The sequence below is a fragment of the Numenius arquata genome, chromosome 2 (assembly GCF_964106895.1).
Source record: "Numenius arquata chromosome 2, bNumArq3.hap1.1, whole genome shotgun sequence".
NCBI classification, from domain to species: domain Eukaryota; kingdom Metazoa; phylum Chordata; class Aves; order Charadriiformes; family Scolopacidae; genus Numenius; species Numenius arquata.
Genome location: NC_133577.1, coordinates 48,272,914 through 48,298,766, shown reverse-complemented (window position 1 = coordinate 48,298,766; position 25,853 = coordinate 48,272,914). Strand labels below are relative to the sequence as shown.

At 41.7% G+C, this 25,853-nt stretch overlaps 1 protein-coding gene across 1 annotated transcript in view; it reads right to left on the bottom strand.

Annotated features, from left to right (window-relative positions):
- The window catches only part of XDH (xanthine dehydrogenase), a 52,978-nt gene that overhangs the window by 15,796 nt on the left and 11,329 nt on the right, over nucleotides 1-25,853 (bottom strand). Inside the window, exons 5-24 of the mRNA XM_074144417.1 lie at nucleotides 25,141-25,267; nucleotides 24,266-24,327; nucleotides 21,938-22,006; nucleotides 21,032-21,100; nucleotides 20,504-20,590; nucleotides 19,092-19,233; nucleotides 18,204-18,296; nucleotides 17,299-17,450; nucleotides 15,803-15,896; nucleotides 14,863-14,972; nucleotides 10,551-10,735; nucleotides 9,857-10,031; nucleotides 9,324-9,413; nucleotides 8,493-8,662; nucleotides 6,577-6,700; nucleotides 6,036-6,155; nucleotides 4,344-4,440; nucleotides 2,302-2,426; nucleotides 1,715-1,848; nucleotides 145-232 (exon numbers count right to left, since the gene is read on the bottom strand). Coding sequence (XP_074000518.1) covers nucleotides 145-232; nucleotides 1,715-1,848; nucleotides 2,302-2,426; nucleotides 4,344-4,440; nucleotides 6,036-6,155; nucleotides 6,577-6,700; nucleotides 8,493-8,662; nucleotides 9,324-9,413; nucleotides 9,857-10,031; nucleotides 10,551-10,735; nucleotides 14,863-14,972; nucleotides 15,803-15,896; nucleotides 17,299-17,450; nucleotides 18,204-18,296; nucleotides 19,092-19,233; nucleotides 20,504-20,590; nucleotides 21,032-21,100; nucleotides 21,938-22,006; nucleotides 24,266-24,327; nucleotides 25,141-25,267 — 2,313 coding nt within the window. The remainder of the gene's footprint in view (nucleotides 1-144; nucleotides 233-1,714; nucleotides 1,849-2,301; nucleotides 2,427-4,343; nucleotides 4,441-6,035; nucleotides 6,156-6,576; nucleotides 6,701-8,492; nucleotides 8,663-9,323; nucleotides 9,414-9,856; nucleotides 10,032-10,550; nucleotides 10,736-14,862; nucleotides 14,973-15,802; nucleotides 15,897-17,298; nucleotides 17,451-18,203; nucleotides 18,297-19,091; nucleotides 19,234-20,503; nucleotides 20,591-21,031; nucleotides 21,101-21,937; nucleotides 22,007-24,265; nucleotides 24,328-25,140; nucleotides 25,268-25,853) is intronic.

The window sequence follows — 25,853 nt, the reverse complement described above, 5'->3', positions numbered from 1 at the left end:
TGACACTGACCCGATCCATTTGGAGTGGGGCAGATCAGCAGTGAAACAACCAGAGCAGCAATTTTTTCACAGCATCTTACTACTCTCTGATATTTCAGGTGACAACACTGAGACAACACGGACTCATTTCATATGTGTGCATACCTTGTACCTCCCCAGGAATGGGTGTCTCCCGCCACTTATCAGCATGTCCTCATCTCGATCCAGCATGCACCTTATGGGGCAGCCAGTTCTGTTAAAGGAAACATTTATCATGGAAAGCCTGAAACACACAATACAGCTCTTACAGACTAAGACTCTCCTCTTTTTGGTGAGCACTGTCTTTCCAAAGTGACAATTGGGAGTTAGCGGTAAACTGTTTTGTTTATATATCTTCCTCTTAAGAAAATAGCAAGATTGAGTAAAAAATTAATTAAGATCTTAGAGGTTGGAGTCAGTTCATGAAAACTCTTGCAGGGACTCTTATATTAAAAAAAAGGAGAGTTTCTTACAAAGACAGATGTTAATAACTTAGCAATCATTGTTTTCTAGACTATTTCTCAAGGCCCTCTCTTGACTTTGCAAGAGAGAATGCCAGATTAATTATATAATAATGCTAAGTAAAGTACTGACTAGTCTTCAATTTGAGCTTGTTTATTTGCTTATTTATTATCTAAGGAGGAAAACAAGGAGGAGAGGAGGAGCTCTTTTTCATTTTCTAACAATTCTGCCTTCCCAGTGCCTCTCTTCAGGTTGTAAAAATATCTAGGGAATGCCACAGATGTTATTTCATAACCTCTGGTATATAAAAACAGTGGTTTGGCTGGCAGAGATAAAGGAAAGGAAAAAATTGCACATGCATTACTGATTAATTAGAGAAAACAGGTGGTTTGTTCAGAACAAGAAAGATAAGGCTGTTTTAAGTACAGGAGCTTCATTTTTGGCTGTCCTTTTCCAAAGGTATTTTATCAAATCGCTGGTGTGTTGCAACATCCATCTAGCACTGCCAGCAGGGTGCATCCACACCTACAAGGGCAGTATTGGGAAGGGCAGTGTTACACCCAGTGCAAAAATATCATCTCAGGCCATGTTCGCTCACAACCACAGAAATTTGCACAATTAAAGATGTGCCCATATCAAACCTACAGAACCCAGAAGCACATTCCCAATCTATGCTTCACAAATGGTTACAGTCTAGGTTCATTCCCCGAGCTTTTATGGGTTTGAAAATCATGGATTTCTGCTCAGTGTCCTGCCACCCTTCCTAGGGAAAAATCCAAAGAGAGAGTTTGCACAGGAGCAGAGAAGCAGTGGTTTAAGGCTGGTGTAGTAGAGCTTTGAGCAAGGAAGAGACTCTCATACCTCTATTATACAAAACAACAGACATGGTTAGTGCTGGATTTTGGAAGGGTTTGGGGTGAAGAGGCAGATAATTTGAGATAGAAGAGTTTTCAGAGAGTACCAAAGGAACAGGAGAGTAAGGGGTTTTTCTCCCCTTTCCTATTAAAAGCTGACATTCCCGTATAAGCTTAGCCCCTCTAAGCAGGTTCAACTCCTCCTACCAGCTAAGAGCCCATTAGACACTTCCTTTAGGAAACCCAAGGCTTGCTAGAAAGCTGTACAGTGACAAGACATGGAGAGTCTTGGAAGTGTTCCAGTGCAAATGATGCTCTAGAAAGAGGAAGATGAGAACATTCCAAAAGGAAAAAGCCCTGTTCCCCACCCCCAAACTTACTTGAAGGCTGCGACAGCCACTGCAGTTGTCAAAATAGTATTCCTAGTCTCTTTGCCTCCAAATCCTCCTCCCATTCTCTTCACTCGAACCACAATCCGATTCGAAGGGACTCCAAGTGCATTAGCAGTAAACTCCTAAAGAAAAACAGAGCAGCAGAACACATACAGAGCTGAGCTAGTGTTAAGAACTAGATACCAACACATTGCCTTTCTGCAGCCATTGCAATAGCGCAAATACTTTATTACAATGCAGGTCCTACTGGTCTTGCAATTGGATTTGATGCAACTGGAACCAATAAGCCCAGTATTTCAACTCTGAGGGTGCAAAGGCACACAGTACTTCAGCAGGCAGCACCAGACCCCCAGGAAGAGACTGACATGAGATGAGGTTACCAAGACATAGGTCTCATTTAGCACAACAGATATCTGCACCACTCTGTCCGTTCTCTTCACTCTATTACAAGACCTTTGGACAGTCCTGGTGAGCCAGTAAACAGGCCAAAGACAACCCATGGGGCCAGTAGCCATTTATCTAGTCTGAAACTGAGAAATAAATGCCTTTTAGGTAGCATGTCAATGAGACAGTACCTGTGTCTTCATTGGGTTTTGGGTCGACACAAAGAGCTCCATCTCACCGTCTTCGCCCTTTGGCACAGCCAAAGTACAGTGAGTTTCCAGATAGAAATGCTCCTGCCCACCAACGTACATCTCTCCTAGAAAATGGAAAGAAATGCCCCAAAGATAGAATGTCCCTGGTGTTATAAGGTGTCTCCCATCATTTGCTGCCTGCAAGTTACTGTCCTTTTGACATGTGTTAAAACACAACCCTTTGCACCGCCCAACACCCGATATCCCTAGCTGGTTCACGTTTTAAAAACGCTAAACCCACAAAAAAACCCCAGACACACCCCACCCCTCCACTTTCTAGAAATCTTTAGTCCAAAACACAAGTGGCTGCCATTTCAAAAATAAGACTGCACACTGTTCCATTGATCCAGCATCCCTTAAAATGCAGTGTTTGGTGCCCTTCAGACTGGCCTGATAACACTTCACTGAAATGAAGGCTAAAAATAAATCAGTAGTCGTCTAGCTGAGCAGATCAAATACAAGGTTACAGACTTTGAAACAGAGGAACAAAAATAGAAACCCAAAATGCCTTAAGAAGATCTAACTTGGAATCAACTCTCTGTCACTGTGTGTGGCTCTCTCCCAGGACATCGTACCTGGCAGCACTGAGGGGTACAATTTCTAGTCATGCTACACACTGTTAAATGTCAGAATCTACCTCCTTTCTCACTCATGGCCCTGGTGTATTCAGCTGCCACGAAAATTAATACTCAGAGCAGTTCTCAAAATCCTGTTCTCTTCCTTTTTATTCAATTCAGCAACAACAAAATAGCTGCCTTTATCAGGTACATCAGTGAGAAATGCACATTTGCATGAGGCAATGCCTACTCTGGTACGTAGCAGGGGCCTTTATCTTGTCTCCTCAAGGGGCTGGCCTGGCATTCACACAGTATTGCAGCCTTTTAAATAACCTATTGTTCTAGGGCAGAACAATTCCTGCCTTGCCTGGCACACTGTTTGCATTTTGTATAGTACAGCACACTATAAGAAAAGGTTAACACACAGCTTATGACACCTTTGAAGTGCCAGCGCCAATCACTAATTAACTGCAGAGGAAAGTCTCAGCAATGCATACCAAAATACAACAAATGACAGACCTGGAAACGGGTGTTTCAGTTAAACAACTCTCCTTTTCCCTCACGGGAAATCTTTGATCTTTGAGAATGATCCCTTCACACCAGGCTTTGTGTCTGTAATTGATTTAACTTTCCTCTAGGGTCTGTAAAAGGGATACAACACCCTCTTATCGATAAATATATAGTTCTCCGAGGGTCTGATGTTTGAGACTCTTCCTCTCAGGAGCTCAGTCATCGACTGGTGACACACACACCAAGCAAGGACATGGGTTTGACAGAGTATTCCAGTTTACAGCTCTGGCACACTCCCCTAACTCAGAGAGATTTGAAACAGTTGATGGTAACTGCCACGTTTACCCATGTCTCTACAACCTACTTGGCAGACTCCAACTGAGTGAAACCAAGAAGCACACCAAAAAAAAAAACCCTCCTCAAAGGCCAACAATCAATGTTGAGAAAGTGTTACAGGGCTGTGCCATGTTCTTCACGATACCTACAATGTTGGTGGATTTGGTTTTCAGACCCATTTTTATAAGATACAGTCATATACCAAGTTAAAGGAAATTGACTGTCTTTAAGATTCAGACCAGACTCTATCTGGACAGTGAAAAGCTTCTATAGATATATTTCAGGGAAAAAAAAAAATTACTTTGTAGAATATTTGCAGAAAAACGTGTCCTTACATTGGAAAAGAATGTTTACAGGGGCACAGCTGGGAGCATCCAAGTCTGTTTGAAACTAAAATTAAATCTTTCACAAGCTATTTGGATATAAACAGTTAGTTGAAACTTAATATGAAATTAATTTAGCCTCACAAGACTTACTGTTATGAGTTCAGAATCATATGCATAAAAAGGAGGTCGATAGTTTGATGTCTTTTGTCACAAACTATCCTATTTTAAAAGAAGCCTTAATGCTCGTTCTCACCTTCCAAAATGTGATCAGATTCTTCAAATCCTTTTTTCACATCTCCCTTATTAATCCTCTTTATAGACTTAAAAAAGGATTGTTTCTCAATTGCTTCCTAGGAAACATAATGACACAATGATATTTTTTTCACTCAGTGGAAACCAAATGAAAACAAAGCTTCCTCTGACCGAGGAAGAAATATCCAAGATAAAAAGCACAAGAATTTATCAGGCACTAACTATGGTAATAGCGAAGTGACTTGACTTAAAGCAGTACGAAATAATTTCTGGCGACACAGCAGTTTCACAATAAACACCATAATTGGACAATCTTAGATTGCTCCTTGTGACCCATTTTACATTACGGACCCAGAACCTCAGGGTCTGTAACCACCAAAGCTATGATTTACAATTTATGTTAACTATACTCTGTGGCCCAGAAGGAAGTAAAAAGGAAAAAAAAAAAAGAGAGAAAAAGAAAAGAGACAGAAGAAGAAAACAAAATCTCTCAGATGGTATGAGAAATTCTGCAGAAATAGTTCACTTCTGAGCTAATAGAGAATAATCTTTCTTGGGGAAGTTTTACAAACACATTTCCCTTTTGCCAAAACTGAAGCTTTCCATAATGAAAAAAAAAAACAAACAACAAAACCTCACAGAATGATCAAACAACAGCAAAAAAAACATCAGCACATTTTGGGTTGTACTCTCATGTTGCGTGGTTGAATAAAAAACTAGAAGCCTCAGAAAAGGAAAAGTTCTCACACATTGTTTGTGAACCCACAAATCATACAACCAAACCCTTTGTCCACAAATGATAGCACCAATGTCTGTACCAGACAATGCACAGACTCTTTGTATTTGCATGAATACAATTCACATTAAAAAACACATGGTATGAAATACGGACCATTAAAAAAATTAATTAGAATCCCATGGTTCTAACTTCTCCCTAATGAGAATAGCTTCACACATTTTTTTCTTATTTCTAGATGTGAATACTGTATTAGACATTATCATTTGCTTTTACTGTCATATCAGGAAATCTTGTCAACAAGCCTTCTAGTTAAAAAAAAAAAAGAAAGCATGAAATGATCACAAATTGTTGACATCAATTTCCTGAGCTTTGAGAAATGCCACGTAAGGGCTATGTCCATACAGTCAGTGGAAATGTTCACAGTGGAGAGGGAACTCCTGAAAAATAATTTCATCAGCTTAGAGACTAGACAGACAAGTGGTCTGCAGAAATCTCAGAGAAGCTGTGCAGCGGCAGAGCTAGAACGTTTTCACACCCTACTATTGAGTGTTATAAATCAGAGAATGAAGAATGAATGAATGAACGAACACCAATGAAGCCAGCAGGGTCATACCAGAGAACATTGAAAGCAAGCACCTGTGGGTAAGAATGGAACTGACAGTAACCTTGTTAATTTAAACAAATTTGTACCTAGCACAATATATTTACCAGAGTTTGATTTATTTCTTTTAGCTTTAAGTAACACAGAACAAGTTCAGGTATTCCCAACCAGTACCACATCAAAGGTGTGTCCGCCTTATATTTAAATATACAAATTATTCCTTCTGTCCATATCCTGCTACACCCACAAAGACTAACAAAATGTGTGGCTGAATAACCATGTGTGTGAACAGAAGTTAACTAGACGTCAGAGAGCCCCAAGCTAAGTGCAGAAGCAAATCTGAGCCACCTTACCTGAATTGTGACAATAGGTTTTAGCTCTTCATACTTAATCTTCACAGCTTTAGCCGCTCTTCTGGAATGTTCTTGTGTGTCTGCAACAACTGCACCGATGATATGACCAACACAAGTGACCTACAGGCAAGATTAGGACCCACCATCATTTGGTGTGTGTATATATGCTGTAACAGGGAGGCTCATGACAATTCTCTTCATCTATTCCTTTTGTGCAGTATTTCATCTGTTTTTTCAGACCGGTCTATTTAAAATCAGTCAAGGGAAAATGATCACAAATGACTTTGGACAGTAATGGACTGAATGAGCCCGTCCCCATGGCCGGCAGCTCAGAGAATACTGAAGGTAACACAGAGGAGAGGGACACGGGGCAAAGGGACTCAGGCCTTACTGAATTTGGCACCAAGATTTCTATCGAATCCAGTACAATTAGGATTTATCTCTGTATAAGGTAGAGGACTTCAATGACAATATCTTATCAATATGACAAATCTTATCTTCTGAGCAGTGTGATTGGAAAAGATTATTTTTATCCACGTACCAGATCTTCAGCAAAGACAGTCTCATCATTAGCGATGCCAGTGATGTTACTGCCAGGAACATCCTTGGCAGAGACAAAAGAAACAAACCCAGGAACATTCTGAGCTTCAGATGCATCTACAGAACTAAAGAAAGAAAGGAGGAGAGGCAGCATTATTATTTCTCATTTGTCTTTTTGTCAGGTCTTATGAGATACATATTCAGGCCAGACTCCCTGAAATCTGGCTATGCAAAAGAGGAGGAGATTGTGACATGAACATCATAGGAGACCAAGACAATATGTTGCCAAAAGGCAACATATTAGACTGAAATAATTTGGGATTTATCTGATAATCTGAATCCTGACTGTCAGTCTGATCACCAGTCTGCTACTTTCACCTCTAGAGAAAAACATGGCTGTGAGTCAGGGGGAAGTTGTTGGAGTATCAATCACCAGGAAGCTGCAGGGTATTTGAAAGGATGCAAAAGAAATGACGCTCCAAAAGCCAAAAAGCTTCAATGAAAGGCTTTCTCTGGTAACCAGCAAATGAGGTATCTAACCAAAATGTTTGTCTGCTTGAATCATGTACAGATTTTAAAACTAAGTGACAAGCAGGACAGAAAGTAACTAGAAAAGTGCAATATAATTTAATTTTTATATGGAACACATCATAAAAAAAATGTATTACAAAAGATTTTCAAGCTCTTTTTGCAATATTTTGTCCATTGGCTATGTAATTGGCTTGCTTTACAAGGGAACTGTTGCAAATAGAAAAGCTGTGGCTTTGTTTCTGCCAACTGAATGATTTATTGTCTTCTGTAAATTGCTGCAATTTTTTCAGCAGGCTTGTTTAGATTCCTGAAACTCCAATCCAAACTGTGCCTGAAAGTAGCTGTTTATGCATCCCAGTGAGCTACAGACTTCTTTAAAAAGGACATTAAATGTATGAATGAACTTTCCCACACAAACTTTTAGACAGGAGAAACTGAAGATGATGCTGTTTTTCTTTGGAAAGTTCACTTTCCCGTGCTTCTGCAGTAATGCCTCAGAAAAAAATCCCCTATGATGACAGAGCCATTTCTTTCATAACCTGGGAGTCGATGACTACATCTTTACATCCATGACCACCGTGCTGCCCATTCTGTGTTAGCCCACTGGGGGAAACCTCTGGCCAGGAAGCTTAAATAGGCAGGAAGTATTGCCTAAGGAACAAATAATGTATCGCAAGGCTATCTGAGGATGACACGAGGCAGCATCACGCAGAGTCTCCCATGTCAAATCAAGCTGAGGGCAGATGAGAGCCGGCAGAGCCACCACAACGTAAGCACAATTACCCACTGGGGGGGATATTCAGTCCCGCGACAGAACAGCATTAAAGCTCATAGGAGAATGTAGATGGCATTGTCTGCCAGGAGAGGCATTCTAGAGTTGGTTAGTCACTATTGTTACAAATTACACATCAGTCAGGAGTGCTGTGGTGGGACTACATGTTACAACGTAAATTTTTAGGCAGATAGGAGGGCGCATGTTCAAGCTGCATGTTCTGATTAGTGATTTGTTCTGGTTTGAGGCCCAAACCACGACATGATTAAAATGGCATCTCCTTCAGACATTGTGGTGCTCTCCTACCTTGCTCCTTTTTAATCCTGCACTCTTGAGTAGCAGAGAGGGGACATGCAACAAGGTTGCCTAGGGCTGAGGGCTTTGTGCTTCAGCAAAGCTCCAAGTTTGGTGTTAATTCCCTCCTATTTCCACTGATGCAGACTCACAAGGCAGCTGTAACACATACAGCCCACCTCCATGTAACAATGTGCAATGAACTGGAGTTCCCACTAGTGCAAAAACCTTTCTCTCACCCACAACTTGACAGATCAATGTTTTCTAAGCCACCAGACACTGGATGCTTCCAACATCTGAAACTCGGAAGCAACACTTACAGGATCTTAGCATGGGCTTTCGTGCTGGTCACCAGTGTGAGATACAGCTCATTCTCATAGTGAGGGATGTCATCGCAGTAAACAGCTTCTCCAGACGCTTGTTTGGTTGCTGAAACATGCATCAAAGGCCGTCCCACCATATCTTCAATTGCCTGCCCCTTGGGCACTTCCTGGAGTGAAACACAGGACTGACTACAACTGCTCAGATTGCAGGGGACAGCAGCATTGATGGGAGAGCAAAAGGCACTGGGAGACATTCTAGTGAGAAGGGGAATGGAATGGGGGCTCAGTCCTGTGCGAAAGGAAGGTAAACAAGCTGGAGTGGCTCTACAGAGGGGGCTGTAGAGAATGAAGTGGAAGAGATTTGCATTTTGAAATTGCTATGAAAGAGAATGGTTTGATGTGGCAGCAGGCATAAAAGGTATGAGTTTTGAAGCTAGCTTCTGCTCTCACAGATGAAGAGAACAGGTCATTAACAGGGAAAAAAGGGAGAAGATATATCCTGAATCTGAAGCCTGAGAGATGGAAAGAAAGGCAGGCTGTAGACTCAGGAAAGCAGAAGGACAACTTCAGTTTGGATACAAAGCTGGCTGCAGGATGAAAGTGCCACCCACACCCATTTTTATGAAGCTGTGCACATCAGGAAGAGTCTTGGGCAAAGACAGGAAAGAATGTTGTATCCTAAAGCAGGAAAGGGACTGAGACCCAATACAAGCCTCAGGAATGGCACTATATGTTCATATATTGCCGATCCTCAGGGATACAAGATAAGAAGCACAGTTTGAGCTATAGAAAAGCCTGGGTCTATGCCATGCAGGTGCTGCTACTTACTTGGAAGAGCTGGGCGTTTGCAATGGGATCTTTGTGAAACAGCTCTGTAGCACTGACGTAGTTCGAGGGGACGGGCTCACAAAGATTGTTCTGCCAGAGACACATTAGAGAACAATCACCTTCCCTGCCAGTCCCTTTCTCACATTCCCCAGTAGCCCAGGATATTCTCCATTCTCCAGTGGATATAATTCATTTTTTTACCAGGTGAAAGGCAAACAGGGCTCAGGCTCTGTGCAAAGAATAGCCACAGACCCATGAGAGCAGCAGGAATGCAATGGAGGGGGGAAGTCCAGGAATCTTCCTGTGAACCCACAGATCAGCATCCTTCCACAGGAAGGCGGGGATGCCACCAGGAAGCAAGTGAGAAGATACACTAGTTACTGTCATGCAAGTAAGGAGCAGAGTAGCTCTGGCAGCTACTGCAACACAGAGTTTGTTATCAGGTACGGCTCTGCTTGAATCTGAACCCTCCCCACAGAGATAGCACACACAAGTCCTCCTTCCCTAAGTTCTCCTTCCCCAGCAGCACTCACAATGCCATTGTGATTCTTGCTCAGTTTCTGAAGGACTGTCAGGTAGAACTTGAAGAAGAAGCTGAGCGTGAGCGTGCGTCGGAAATCCACCATCCCACCAGGCGCAGAAGGAGACAGATCCATCTCCCCAGCCAGCAAGCGGCAGGCATCCTGCAGCAGCTTCTCATTCCAGTCTCTGCAAGGGAACAGAGGTGACAGAGGTGACACAGAGCCCTTGCTCAGCCCTAAATATCACTGGGACAGAGTAACTCTTCCAACATGGCAGCCCCACAAGCTCCCAAGCAACAGCCACCTGTTATCTGTTTATAGTACATGTGTCAGCTTTGCTCTGATCTTGGGTTTGCGCCACCTTTTCTAAAGACATGGCAAAGCTAAGAAATCTGTGCTCTTATCATTTAAAAGAAAATCAGTTTTGTAGGTCATGCCCACATCTCGCTTCTGCCCACTTCAACAGAAGAATGAATTTAGCAAGGAAAAGACTCTCTGAATTGGAGACTGACACAGATCTTGGATGGTAAGGAGTACTGGAGGAAGCAAGGCATCACACAAAATGCAGACTGATGCAGAACTGTAGCTACCTTCTTTCCCTTTCTCCCTTCTGTACTGCCAGAGAGAATTTAGGGTATTTGAACTGCTCCTGCAGAAAGCAGCACCATTCTATTAGACAGTCTTTCTATCACAGAAAAATTCCTACCTGCCAGTGAGCTCCTGGCAAGTTTTTAGCGCCAGGACAGTTGTAGGAGCCATTCCTCCATAGCTTAGTTTTATCTCCTCCACTCTGCTAGTGCCATCTTGGAACAGGACTCTCATCCCACAGGTCACAATAGCAATGTCATCCTCCCGACGGGAAGCCTGCTTGAAAGCTGAGAAATATTCACCCTAGAAGACAGGAAAATATTTCTTTATTCTCCACTTTGGCATGTTTTGGAGTATAAATATGGACAAGCTGTTACCCTATCTCTACATGGATGAGCTATTCCAGGGAACTGTATCTGGCTGATTCATCTTGCAGGCCCAAGCAGGACATGCTTGTTCAGGTAGACCTGTTTGTTTTCACATGATTCAATGATTAATTCTAATGTATTAGATCACTGGTTATTAGCCAACGCAGGACTGTGTGGTAAATGAGCTTTGACAGAGATCTGCTCATACCTGTCACATTTTTTCCATATCTTGAGAGGAAGAACCAGGACAGATTTTTTGTACATAAACAAGCTTTCAGTCCCTCAGAAACTTCTTTCTCCCAGGCTGCAAAGCTGGAAGCCTAATCAGTAAATTCATATCCTAAACCCCTTCCCTTCGGAAATCTTTGAACTCCGCAAGAACTGAAATCAGTAATCACAAATGTCTCACAGTTCTAGAATAGATGAGACTCATTAATGTAGGACAATTTCAATCTGTTACTGCAAATACAGTTCTCAGGAACCATCTTGAATCCTCTGCTGATCCTCACACAGTGAGGAAATTCTTTTAAACGCACCAGCAACTACAACTCACAAAACTCAGCAGCTCTCCTATGAAGAATGACAGTAAATATGAGATTAACACTCCACCAGTACACACTGAGTGATGGCATCAGCCTGGAGTCACGGCACAGTCAGGTTTTTCCCCTTGCCTGTCCTGCAGATTATGACAAATTGCTGTTCAGGCATCCTGCAGACTGAGAGAGGAATCAGATCCGATGTCTTTGCATGGCCCTTCTGAAGAGTTTTCTGCCAAGTTTCTTCTCTAATAGCTTAGCCAAGTGACTCTGCACAGCACAGCAGCCTGTTCCGTTAATTATTTCTAATCAGAAGTGGACAGCCATTCTTTCATTATTGTAAAGAACAATTCCTCTATTGTTGGCAATGAGAACAGTTTCACAAGGGGCCCCTTTTATGCACCGAGAACTTGTTACTGGAGATATAACTGAAGGGTGTATTTCATTTTCTGAATTCAAGTAATTAGTAGGCAGCCAGCAGATAATAGCAGAGGAGCATCAATAGCATCCTCCCAATGAGGACATTCTGCCACTCTGCTTGCTAAACCAGTGAGCTTTCAAAGAGGAGAAAAAGCAGCCTCTTCTCTTACTGCAGGCTTCAGAGAAGATTTCCAATAACATGACTGCAACAAGACGGCAATATTTGCCTTCACTCCTCACAAGACACCTAAGTTTTCTTGGTACAGAGTCCTGTGGGAGAAAAGGCACTTGCTGTTTTTCCTCACTAGGAGTGTAGGTAAGGTCACCATCAGATCAGGTGTCCATATCTGACCCACCGCTTGGGAAAACAACAGAGCACGTCCCCTCTAAACTACTGCAGTGAAAGTTTCTAGGTGTTAGTTATTCTCAAAGGAAAACCAAGCAACCCTTACTCTTAAGGACTGCCTATTAGGGACCTAGATTAGTCTCCCCACTTCCCTTCTGGACAAGATGCAACACCAGGGTAGGAGCACATTAGGAAACCCACAGGGTCTAAAAGATTCATAGGCAACATTCACAATTGCAAAAACATTGTTTCCATGTCATATTTTTTTTTCAGTCCACCATCTTGGAATATGGATCAATATCAATAATGGATGAAGGTTGGAGGACACTAATTTAAAGGATGAAGCAAGACTTCATGACCGCTTTTTGTTTCTTCAAGCAGAGCAAAAATTGTGATACTATGAGCCTGCGATGGCAATACTGCGCAAACAATAGGTTAAAATTCTTTTCCAAAGATAGAAATATATAGGCAATGTGCTGTCAGGCTTTTCCTATTTGAAATCCAGTAAATGTCTACATGATACAGAACACTATTATTATAAAAATTAAGTAACAGTGACAAATGTGATAGAGAAAGACGTATGCAAGGGAAAGGACATGAAAAACCGATGGTCACTAAGTAATAACCCAAGCGCTGCATAACATTTATGAACATTATGTAACAGAATTCTATGATTCTAGGAATGTTTTTCTAGTCCAGTAGAGAACGAGCATTGTTAAATAAAAGATATGTCCTGTTCTAGGAATGACTTTTTATATACAAAAAGCTAAACAGTTTTCTTTTCTGGAATCTGTTTATATTTTATCTTTAACCCAGTGAGTCATTTGCTTTTCAAAATACTGTCTTCGCCCAGCTGTAATACCCCTTACAAGTACAGACTCAAAAATCTTTATTCCCTGAATATCTTAACTAACACACAAACTAGCAGGAGAAAAAGGTGTTACCTCCTCTCCCTTAACAGCCTCTCAGTGATAAAGCCTACCCTGAGCTCAGTCCCACTACAGCAACACTGAATCATGTAAACTGCTAAACTTATGTAGTCTAATTCTTTCTGTTGTTTGGCCAGCCTTATCATTGGTGTGACAAGTGACATCAATGCAAGATGCAACATCAATTTTAAACATACACCAAAAAATTTGACCTAGCTGTGTGCTGGCACAGCCCTGCTTCCAGTTGTAAGGAAATCACACTTGCCGAAGACTTTGCCTGCCACATGCCAGCGCCTTCAGACATCCCCTGAAGAACTTTAGTCTCCCTGACCTCACGTTTGTGAGCAAAGATCAGCCAAGAAACCATGAAGTAGAGAGTTCAAAAGTTGTTTTAGTTTTTCAGACCAATGAGCTGCATATAATGTAGATATGAAGTCACTGCCCTGCTGGTAAACATTTGTTTGTTTTGTGAAATTGCCATGTGACTGTCACACGGATGGAGGAATCTGGTGTTTTCCATCTACTACCTCAAGCATGTTTCTCATTCTGGCAAAAAGTGATCCTTCCTGCAATCATCACAAGATCTAAGAATAATCACTCAGAAACAGATGGAAAACCACCAAAAATAAAATAGCTGTGTTCCCTTAATAGTTAGATACAAAAATTCAAGAGGATAGACAAAGGATTTATTTGTTCTATCCCATAATATGATGGCATTTCAAGTAAATCAGTGCTTTCCATTTCTAAAGAAAATGTGTCATTACACTGTGAATCCTTGCGTCTTCTAACTTGTAGCCTCAAACCCTAAAAAGGTAAATACCTTCACAGCCATAAAATAAAATCAGACAACAGTCTGATGTTCTCAGCCTTAAAGGGGAAAAAAAGAGAGTTTTACCTCTTAGACACTCGGAATCTTTTATGGTTCATGCTGCTACAGAAGACAATGGTTCATTGTCCTATTTAAAGGAAATTTTTCGGGCTCATTTGAAGTTGCAAGTCCACATTGCCAAAATGCCCTAATAATCAGTCCCTGTGGTTTCAGTCTTGCAAGGCAAGGATGCAGAAACTGAACGTCCCTCTTATCCGTATACACTTTTTCCCCATTTAATTTCCCATTTCAGTTCACAGAAATGAAGTAGGAACCTCAGGAGCCTTAACTTCATATGTCTTCAGAAACTGCTAGCATCTTTGCTGTACTATTTCTCAAATAGAACCTAGACCTCTGGGAACATCACTTTGTCACCATTCATCATTACCCAATGTACTCAAATAGCTCCAGACAGTACAGTGAAATTTATATTTCTTGCGCTAGGAAACTTCTTGGGTTTATCATACTTTATCATAGAATTATAGAATAGTTTGGATTGGAGGAGGCCTTCAAAGGTCATCCAATTCAACCTCCCCGCAATGAACAGGGACATCTTCAACTAGATGAGGTTGCTCAGAGCCCCATCCAGCCTGATATTGAATGTTTCCAGGGATGGGGCATCTACCACCTCTCTGGTCAACCTGTGCCAGTGTCTCACCACCCTCAGCATAAAAAATTTCTTCCTTATGTCTAATCTAAATTTATCCTATTTTAGTTTAAAACCAGTATCTCTTGTCCTATTGCAACAAGACATCTTTATCATAGAGTCCAGCTCCCCTTGCTTGACAAAAAGAGTATGTTGCTAGATTTTCACCAAATAATTTACTTGCTTCTCAGTCCACTTGGGACTACATAAGCATTTGGAGTCAGTCTCCAAGGACAAAAGCGCCTAACATTGAAAATAACATTAAAATAATAGCATTTTAGCTCCATGGACACTCAAGTCTCTTCCTACAAGCTCACCTTCTTGCTGTAGGGTATTTCAACAGAGAGCAGTATTTCTTCAGGCTTAACTATTGTCTTTCTATATCCGGTGAAAAACTTGTCATCCATCGTGACAGTCCTTTTGCCCCCTGTAGAGCAAGAAGAGATCAATGGCAGAAGAATGAATAACTCAGATGAAGAATGGCAATAGTATATGTGAAAGAGCCTTCAACCTACACAAATCACTCTTGATATGATATCAGTTTGCATTTTTCCACCCTCTTTTACCAGATCGGGAAGGATTTTCTCAGATTTACTTTGGTCCTTATGGAATCTATGACAGCTTCTGCCTACGTACGAAATTTTATTTGCACAGGAACTGATCAAAGAGAACTCCCTTTTTCTTTATTTAATTAAAGCTGAGCCTCCAGGTGAACCAGTTTCCAACACCCCAATGTAATTTCCTCTTTCCCCTTTTCTCAGCCTGCACACAAACTAGTACAAGAGAAAGGTGCTGATCAGAGAGTGCACTTACTTCAAGGATCCTATTTAAATAAAAATCTTCCTAAGAGCAAGTAAAAATTGAGACATTTGGCTTTTGCCATAGAAAATCAAGAAAACAAGTTTAAATCTTTATCTGAGAAATCCACAAGGATCAAAGAATAATAGTGACAGAACAATTTCATGCCTATTGTTTTTCACAAATAGACATCTTCAGTCAGCTCTGTGCAAGGATGTGTCTATGAGTACATACACAGTATCAGAGATTCATTCTGGCACAGAAGCTCAAAATTCTTTAGGAAGCCAACCTTAGGCCTGCAGCCTCAAAAAGGGCAAAACCCCTGAAGACTCAGACTAAGTCTATTTTGTGCAATGTTCACTTCCACTTTCAAGTTCTGACCTGCCCTAACAATCCACGGCAGAGGACTGTTAACTATCCCGCTCCTCTTAGTGTCACAAGGAAATGTCAGTAACTTACCGTTTGATACCAGAGTCAGTTTGCTTCCACTTGCCATTAACACAGGATTTAAGTCAGAAATTGGGCTTGCTGTCATTATGTTCCCACCAAGAGCCTAGAGTGATAATAGATGCATCCGATAAATATTAAAAAACTCCAGATACATCCATAGCATCTTGTAATCCTGCATTACTCCATACACAGTGCACTACAGGTTAGCTCTGCTTGAGTTTGCTTTGATAAATTCTTTTTCCTCACTCAGCAATTCTAGGCCTTTAAAACAGTGGAAAAACAGAACACATGAAATCAGTTGCTGTCCCAGTCAATACTAACTTTTGCCTAAAACAGTTTTAGGAACAGTCTTTGGGTAATACATGAAAACTCCCTTATGCTCAAACATGCATGCCCAACAATGCCAAAATTCAACTACTGTACTGCAATTAAGGGAAGATCCATGAAAGCATATAGCATCTTTTCAGTAACATTCAGGAACCCAAGTTTTTTTGCTGCAATAATACAAACATATGACACAGTATCTTGTGGGACAAAGTTTTGTGGTATGGTAGGTTGCTTCATCTGCTTGCTTAGTATTTTTCTCTTTTAATATACGGAGTTTGAACACACTAAACCCACCTCCTCTTTCCCTTTAAAACTAGAGGAAAATTTGCCAGATCTGATACATTAACACAATGACTACCATACCTGCACTGGCAAAAATCTACACACCTGCTTCTTTGAAGTTTGTCCAGCGCTCTAAATACATCTTTGTTAAATTAGTCAAATCTCAGTTCAGTTTCCCCCCCTTGTCCTGATAACAGCAATGGAAGACCTGGACAACTGCTATGTTTCCCTTGCTTGCTAAGTGTGTGATATTAGTGTAGCACAGACCCCAGCTATCAATTCCTGGGGTTGGTTTATGGGTACTAGCTTCTTTGCCAAGGTTTGCAAATGTTCTCATGTGAGAAGCACAAGGCATGCCAACTTTGGACCAGGTGGGCCAACTCCTCAGGCTGAGCTTTCAACTCCAGTCCCTGATGCTCCTGAGTCACAGAATCACAGAACTGTAGGGTTGGAAGGGACCTTTGGAGATCATCTCTTCCAAGCCCCTGCCAAAGCAGGGTCACCCAGAGCAGACTTGACAGGAACGCATCCATGTGGGTTTTGAATGTCTCCAGAGTAGGAGACTCCACACCCTCTCTGGGCAGCCTCTTCCAGGGCTCTGCCACCCTCAAAGGAAAGAAGTTTTTCCACATGTTCAGACAGCATTTTCCATGTTCCAGTTTGTGTCCATTGCCCCTCGTCCTGTCACCGGGCACCACTGAGAAGAGCCTGACCCCATCCTCTTGACACCCGCCTTTAGATACTTAGAAGCATTGATAAGACCCCCTCTCAGTTTTCTCTTCTTCAGGCTGAACAGCCCCAGGTCTCAGCCTTTCCTCATCAGAGAGGTGCTCCAGTCCCTTGACCATCTTTGTAGTCCCCCCACTGGACTCTCCTCCTGCCCTGTTGTCACTTACGGCAACATTCCTGATCTGTGGCCCTGCAAACCACCGCAGCTGTTCAAGGACAGCCTGGAACACCTCTGTTTTGTGAGGAGGAAGCTCTGCCACCACTTTTCTCAGCACCTCCTCTACCGAGCTCAGGGTACAGGCAGCGCCAAAGGTTACCCCTGTAAACAAATGACAAGAATTGTTGTTCTCCCAAACGTTAAGGTACAGCAGGATAGTTATAACTGTGTCTACAAAGCTTAGAAGCCACTGAGTTTAGTTAGACAGCAGGGTTTAGAGAAGACATTCAGTCACACTGGACTATTTCGTATGCACTGCATGTAAACATCACATCCTCAGAACAAAATTCACCTTTAAACCACAACAGTAACCCACCACCCTTTCACCGCAGTGTATTATCAGTGACATTGACCTCCTATCGGTATTAGTTTGTCCTTTGAGAAGTGAGCTCCAACTCCTTTCTACTTTCCACACCTTAAACACACTATCAGGCAACAGGTCACATGCATTATGTTGTCCTAGTTACCTGTAGCTATTTGTAAGGTTACCTGGTTCCACCATGAGAATAAATGCAATATTTCACTTAGTCTGTCAAATCCAGCATCTTTCCCCTAGTTACTAATTTTTAGATCTTTCTAATTGAAAAGATTCCCCATTGAAACCCATTATTAACCCAGTCAATATATGTAAAACACCATGCATCAAACAAATAACATCTCTAATGTACCTTCTAGTGAAAGACCTCTTTGATTCTCAAATTATTTTTACATATCACTCACTTGATTCCCTGCGTGGGAGAGGCATTAATGCATACAGAAAGCAATTTTTGATCTGGGGATTTTCCTTCTTATCCTCTTCATTATTCCCTGGAGTCCCCACTCACTTTACAAGCATTCTGCCTCTTTTTTGCTCACCTGTTTCAGTGTGCTGAACAGCGTTCATTTCAGAGATCCACGCTGGTGCTATTATCACCGGATACAGCATGTTCTTTAGCCTCATCTCAATGCCTTAAGGAAAAGTAAGACTCCTTCAGTTACACATAGGTGACAGAGAGATTAAATTAACTGTTTCCCAACCAAAAATCAGTTCATTGACCATCTGTTACACAGACTATATACGGTCACAGAGACACCAAGCTAAAAGCTGTTTTCCACTAATACCAGAATTCTGATAGGGAAGTTTTAGAGACTCTTTTCTAGTCTTGCAACAACCTTAAATACACTATTTAGTACTTGTGTAACCTGGCTATTGCTGTACATAATCCTTCAGGAAAGAACAGTGAATACAATGAACCATACAAAGTGTGGGGATTGTCTCCTGAATCAATTGTTTGGGATAACAGAATTACTGAATATGTCTGAACTTTCCTCCTCAGCACTTATGTTTGCAGAAGTATAAATTTTTTGGGGAAAAAAGCAGTAAGATTTCAAGTCTTGAGAGTTTACTCGCTGAAAAATCTTTCAAAATGCCAGTTTCACAACTGATTTAATTTTATTATGAAGACATTTTACACTGTCACTCCCCTCTTCTCAAAATTCCACAAAACTAGCACAAAAGCTTAGAGGTCTAGATAAGCTTTTTGGTGTTTTTTTGGGTTTTTTTCACCTGACACAGCAAAGAAAAAGGAAGAACATTCACTGTGAGATTAATCTACCTGAGAAGGAAATTTGTTCCTACATACAACCTGAAGATTAAACAGCTATTTAACAGCAACGGCATGAAGGAGGCTTACATTTGCACTGTTCTCCCAATATATTCCATGGGAAGTTTTCCAACTGCTCATAACAAGCACCAGCTCTTACCCACTTCCGTGTTCCCCACAACGAGCTTGGCATTGGGGTACTGGGATTTGAGAGCCACCAGCTCCTTGAGAGTCGTAGGCTGGATCCACATCACACGCTCGCCTTTGAAACACAGCTGTTTCTGCTGTTTGTTACTCTGAGTCTGCAAAAGTGATTTCAGAAAGACCTCAAACCCTACATCAAGCCAAGAATTCCCGCTCACATGCTGCCCAGGCCTACACCAGGCTCCATCTCAGTCAAGTTACTGCCAGGTGGCTGTGATATCCACACTGGTGTTGGCAGTTAGCCATTCCCCATCCGTCTGCTAGCAGTGACAACAGTATTTTTCACACTGACAAAAGTTTTCACTTCCTGATATTGCCAGGTGCGTTCTGCTGCCACCTCTCCTTAGAGAGACCTCTGCCAGCAAGCTCCCATCTGACCAAAGTTCTGATAGATGCCTGTGGCTTCAGCTGTCTTAGAAGTCATGGGTTTTCCGTTCTCATCTCACTCCAAAAATGTGAGTTACTAGCTGTAAGGCCAGGTTCTGGTTCCCTTTTTAACCCCTTCATCCAGTGACAGAAGAAAACGGACTAACACGACTGCCTCTCAGCAACATCACATCAACCCTTAGGCAGGTCTTAGACAAGAAGCAGAGGGGACCTACCTCCACCTAAATATATATAGCGGTATGGTCTATGAGAACCTACTCACCTGCAGCTCATGACGCATATAAGCTGGGTGCAGCAGCAGAACTAACAATTGAATTTCAGTTGTTTGCTAAATGTGAAGAAAGCTGTAAACATGCCATGTGCTGGACTAGATTCCTGGCTGGGACACACTTGCTTAGGGGAAAACTGCCCCAAAAAAGACAGGAATGAAACACGGAGAGAAACTAATCTCACCTAACTTTTGATAGCAGTGTGAGCCAGCCAACTTCTACTCCTGCTACACTGAGTGGAGAGAAGTTGGTGCTTTCAGGAAGTCATCTAGTTGAAACACATTCAGCTACATCTCATAGCTCCTACTCTTCCTACACTATACAAGGAGCATAGGGTAATTAGGTTAGATACAGCTGTATTTAACGTAGAAGTTCACATCTGACCAAATAGATGTCAGCAACTATTCCACCCCTGAATAAGCAGCGACTGGAAAGGAAGGCAACCCAAGAGCAGACATGTACGGTTAGAAACAGAGATGAAAGCCAGCCAGCTGGACCAGGCACTTGGCCTGCATACCTTTTAAGCCACCCTGGCTTAAAAGTCTTCCCTTTTATAAAACAGGGAAGCATTCATGCCCATGCATCTTCTTGTATCAGCAGCCACCTTTTTGCACTGCCATTTCCTCAGGGCAGAGACACTGTGGACACTCAAACCCTGTGCAGAACAACGAAACCAACGAACCACATACTATTTCTTCTCCAGTGAACTTACCATTAACTCTGGTGGGAAAATTGGCTCCTGTGTAGGGTCCAATGGCTGGAACTCAGAAGAATTGAACAGGCTGGAGGACATCATTGTCTGTGACAGAGAAAATGCAAATAGCTGGGCGTCAGAGGACAAAGCTATCCACATACAACCCTAACGCATTCCTCTTCCAGTCAAATCCCTATTACTGTTTCATGGCAAAACACAGTGAAAAGATGGCACCCGATCCAGCATTTCAGGTTCTTCAGTCATATTTTTCTGATCATAATGCATGTCTGCTCAGAAACCTGAACCCTGAACACATTAACAGGTTTTTGCCAATGAAAAGGGATATCACTTTCACATTGGCATGTTAAATTTCATCAAAAACTACCTTTTCTAAGGTAAGGCCAGCATAAAATTTAAATTAGTCTAAGCTGCTTTGCATAAATACAGCTAAATTAAAAGCTTTGGGCTTTGGTACAGAGCAAGACAGAGCTAAGACTTCAAAACATCAGAAATAGAGAAAAAACTAATAGTTGAGAGGCACCTTACCACATTGTCTTCTTTTCCATTCATGCAGCAGCCTGGGCCATTGGCTTTTCCTCCACAGCAGCCCCCATTCTGAAGAAGAAACAAGCACACTTCAGCTATTCTACACAAAATCAGAACATTCCAACTTTTACAGGATGTATTCCTCCTCTTTTATCAATCCATGGATTGCAGAAATTTGCAGTGATGTTTTTCATTAATAAACTACATTGACAAAAGAACTCCAAGCAGTCTTAATTGCTGGAGTACTCCACACAACACTGGGTGCTTCCTAACAAAGAACCCATAGGAATTCACTGGAATTTCCTGGTAAAGAATTTCATTATATTCTCTCTTTCCTAAATTCATTTTATACTCACACTACCTTACACCCTAATTCCTTGTTCTCATCCCTCCATTGTTTGTACCTCAACTGGTACATAAAATGCGATTAACTTTTTTCCTCCAGATATTCCAAAAGGTTCCAATTGTATGATTTATTGGAATGGTGATTAAATTACTTCATTCATCATTGGGCTGCAAAGTTAGGGAAAGATCATACTGGTGAATTAACTGGTTTTTTTAGCTCTGTTTTCACGGAAAGATGGATCTCTTCAATATACCAGAATTCAGTAACACATTGCTTAGAGTTGTCACTTAGCTATTTCACAGAAGTGTGGCACCTCAACAGATTCATAAGGAACATATCTAGCTTGTAAAAAAAAAAAAGTAAAATAAAAAAGTAAAACTTGTGTCATGGTGGCTAACCAGGACATACGCATTTGCAGTGTTTTCCAAGAGACAGATATTCAAACCAGCTCAGACAGCTCTGAACATCTGCACCACAGTAGGTCCAGAGAAGGGACTAACACATCAAAACTCTAATACTATATTGCAAATTGAGGTTATGGCTTTTGAAATACAGCTTACCATGCTGTTTTCCCTCTCACTACGACAACATCCAGTGCCATTGGCTACTCTGCCACAGCAATTCGCATCCTGTGGGGACAAAAACTCTTCTGAGAAAAACATGCAGATTCCAAAGAAATTAAGTAGACTTGATTCTCTTTTGAGACAAACTGGTCCAATAATTACTATATCCAAAGCAGAAATGGGAGATGGAAGGTGCAAAGCAAGTAGGTGTTTCCCTTGAGAACGGAAGGCAGTATCCTGAGGTGTGATGTCTAGGCCATGTCCAGTCTACTGATAAACCTCTTGCTCTAGTTTAGAGCTACTCTGACCATTCAGCCAGTATCTCTAGTCCAGCTGGAGCTGTGAGGAGATACCCAGAGAAGAGTAAAAAGGACAAGCACATACAATACAATACCTAGTTCTCTACCAGTATCCAATTTGCATTCACCTCGGGGGACTACCTTTGTGCATTGTGCTTTTTGCCTCTTTAGTAACCCTCAGTGCCTCTCCATCCAAGTACCTGCTCCCTCTCGCCTGGAGCCTGAGTAAGTTTTTCGTGGCCACAACATCCTTTGGTGAGTTCTGCGGGTCAGCTACCTGGTACTTGGCAGACCACCTGCCTTTGTTTTCAACCTGACTCCTTCTAGTTTTATTTCTTGACACCTTGCTCTTGTATTGGAAGAGGTACCAAACAGCAAACGCCCTCCACATTCCACCTGCCGGTCGCAATTTTGAACATCTCTACCAGAGGTCAACACAAACCACTATGGGCTACGTAAAGCCCCTTCCCCTCCCTGACATCTATTTTCCAGGCTGAAGTGTCCCAGCCTACTCAATGCCTTCTTGTGTGGAAGCCAGATATCCACAGATGTGATCCTTATTCCACTTCTCTGAATCTTCTCCTATTCTGCTCTACCCTGTTAGAGATGAAAGAACCAGAACTGCACAGAGTACTCAAGCATACGAGGAGCCATGATGCAGACAGTGGCATAGCAGTATTTTCTGTTTTGTTCTCTACCCTCTGAAGTGTTGTTTTGATTGTCAGTGAGCATTGAGCTGATGCTTCTGTGGAACTGTCTACCACACTTCCAAGATCATCTTCCTGCATGGTAGCAGGAAGATGATGTTCCATCTGCTCACAGCCTGTCATTTTATATGTGAAATGAGGACTTCCCTTCGTTCTGTAAATTGCTTTCCATCTATTTGGCCTGAATTTTGTATTCCATTCTATTCTCCAGTCTCTCAGGTTTATAAAGTCCTTCTGAAATTCCTCAAAGTCTGTTCTGGTCTTCACTACCCAGAGTAAGTTGGTATTAGTTAACTTATTTTCTCATATTACTGCTCGCTCTCTTTTCCAGCACATTTAGGGATATCTTAAACAGCCTTGCTCCCACCAGAGGTCCCAGCAGAATTCCACCACTGATCTCTCTCCATTGCAAAAATGCACCATGTTCTCCTACCTGCCATTTCCTGCCTTTTAATCAGTCTTTCATCCATACAGAGGTCTTCTCTCTTACCCCATGGCTTTTTATTGTCTTTAAAAGCCTTTGGTGAGACACTGTTGAAAGCTCCTTGGAAATCCAAGTAGACTACCAACTGGCTTTATTAATCATTTGTAACAGATCTCACTCCTGTTTGTATTCTCTTTTGTTCATCATAATTCTGGATAATAAAATGAAATTAATGGGCAGCATCCTAAATTCTTTACTTTTGATATTTAATATGTGTGTAGCCGCATAAGTGGCTCATAATCACTGAAGTACCTAATGATCTACTTTTCTTCACAGCCTCCAGCAGTCTTTCAGGAACAAAGGGAATGGAGAAAACTTATAGCAAAGCTTTGTACCTCACCCAAACCAGCAGATGAGCTCCAGGCAAGATCTATACAGCAGTGACTTCAACTTCTTTCCAGAGCTATTTCAGCTCTGCAGCTGATCTTTCAAGAAAGCAACTTTCTCATCAGATTCACCCATAATATGTCCCTATTTGTGCACTGTACCATTACACTTTTGCCACATCAGGGATTATCTGCATCCAGTATTACACAGAGATGCTGTGTTTTTCAGAGACTTACAGAAAAGAATTAGAGAGTCTGGTTACTTGTGACCCAAAAAGGGACCATCAGGTGGATCTCATTAAAGTGCTCCGCTTCCAGAAACTAGAGCGAGTAAAGGAGTTGGTCTTCTTGCATTATTAATGAATGAAGCACATACAAAGGGGTCAAGAATTGGAGCTGCATTGTCATAGTATGTATAATTTCTTCTTCCCCAGTTCAGCTCATGGTGTTAGTAACAGAGAGAAAGACAGCTTTTCAGATTGCTTTAAACATTATCTGAAGCCACTTACTTTAGCAAATGTCCTGTATCCTTCCAGAATGGGTCTATACCCTGTACACCGACACAAGTTCCCTGCATTGCCAGAGCAAAAGCATAAAAGTTTAGTGTCATTTGGCTGACAACTTTTCTTTTAGAACATTTTATGGTTTCTCACAAAAGCTTGTCAATCTAGATAAAGCTAATGAAAAAACTGGGAGGAGGAAAATTTCATTAGTAATCACGCAACAATCCTACCATTCCTTTTTGTTGAAATTTTAAATTGAAAATAATTTAGAAAAAAAATTCAATCTGCCTTGTTCAGTATTCATTTACCTCAAGTGTGAGTCTAATCAGTATATCAACTATCCAGTCTCCTGAATTACAAAGAGTTTGCTTTCTCCTGCATCTGATTTCCTCTCAGGTGCCTGCTGGAAGCATGGTAACAGCTCAGCAATAACAGCAGCTTCTCAAATGATTCACACAGTTGGATTCTGCCCCACTCCATCATGCATATTGCTGTCTTGGTCCCTTACTTGAGGTTGGCTGGCCCAGATGTTCTCTGTCACCTCTGCAGGCTCTTGTGACAGCAATGAATAAAGAAGGTGGTGTAGAGGCTCTCATAAGCCCCTCAAGGGACAGGCCACCTGTGCTCTGTGTTAAGCTTAGTGGGGTTCTAATCCAAGACTGAGGCCACTTGCCCCTGCTTCAGGACAAACAATGAGCTTCTATGAGATTTTCCACACACCATTTTGTTTACTTCATAGCCCCTGGACAGTCTCCTAGTGGAAAAGCTAGCTCTTAACCTCATAACAACGAGCTATCTTTTACAAAATACATTATGCATTTGGTAAAGTAGATGTAATGAAAGTAGAACAGGTTGCATCTCTGCAGGGCTATGAGTATTACCTTGGAAAGCATCTTCTATGTCCTCCATCTTGGGCTCAGGATTGTTTCGAAGCAACGTATACATGGACATGACAATTCCTGGAGTGCAAAAGCCACACTGGGACCCATGACTTTTTGCTATTCTCTCCTGAGAAAAAACAACAACAGCCATCAGCTCATGACATCAAGGTAAGTTCATTGTTGTGCTCATTTCTATAACAGCTCTGTTAAAAAAAAAAAAAAACCAAACAATCTCACGAGGAGCTAAGACTATAATCAGATGTTCTCTGATGAGGTGGTCAATTAATCTGTGAAGCAGACTTCAAAGAAGAGAACACTCTGAAAACTTTGCATCTAGACTTTGAAGTCCCAATGTAACTGAAGGCAACTAGAAGCCTCCAATGAGATCAAGAGTTCCTCAGATTTACCACGTTGGATAGAAGCTGGGGCTACCTGAATAGACCTGAGTTTGAATTTCAAGGCTTAGCTGTCAGAATCTTGAGGGGAGGTAGGGAAAAGAAGACAAGCAAACAAAGGTCAGACTAGCTGCCATCCTTTCATGCGTGTCTAACTTATTTTTCACTTTGTTGTTTACTCTTCTCAGATAGATATTGGCACAAGTCCTACCCACTGTACAAACTGAGATGAATCATAGCCTGCCTTAAAGGAGCAGTATCTCTAACAAAACAAGTCTGCTTCCACAAAAAGTGCATTATAACACCTTAATAGAAGAG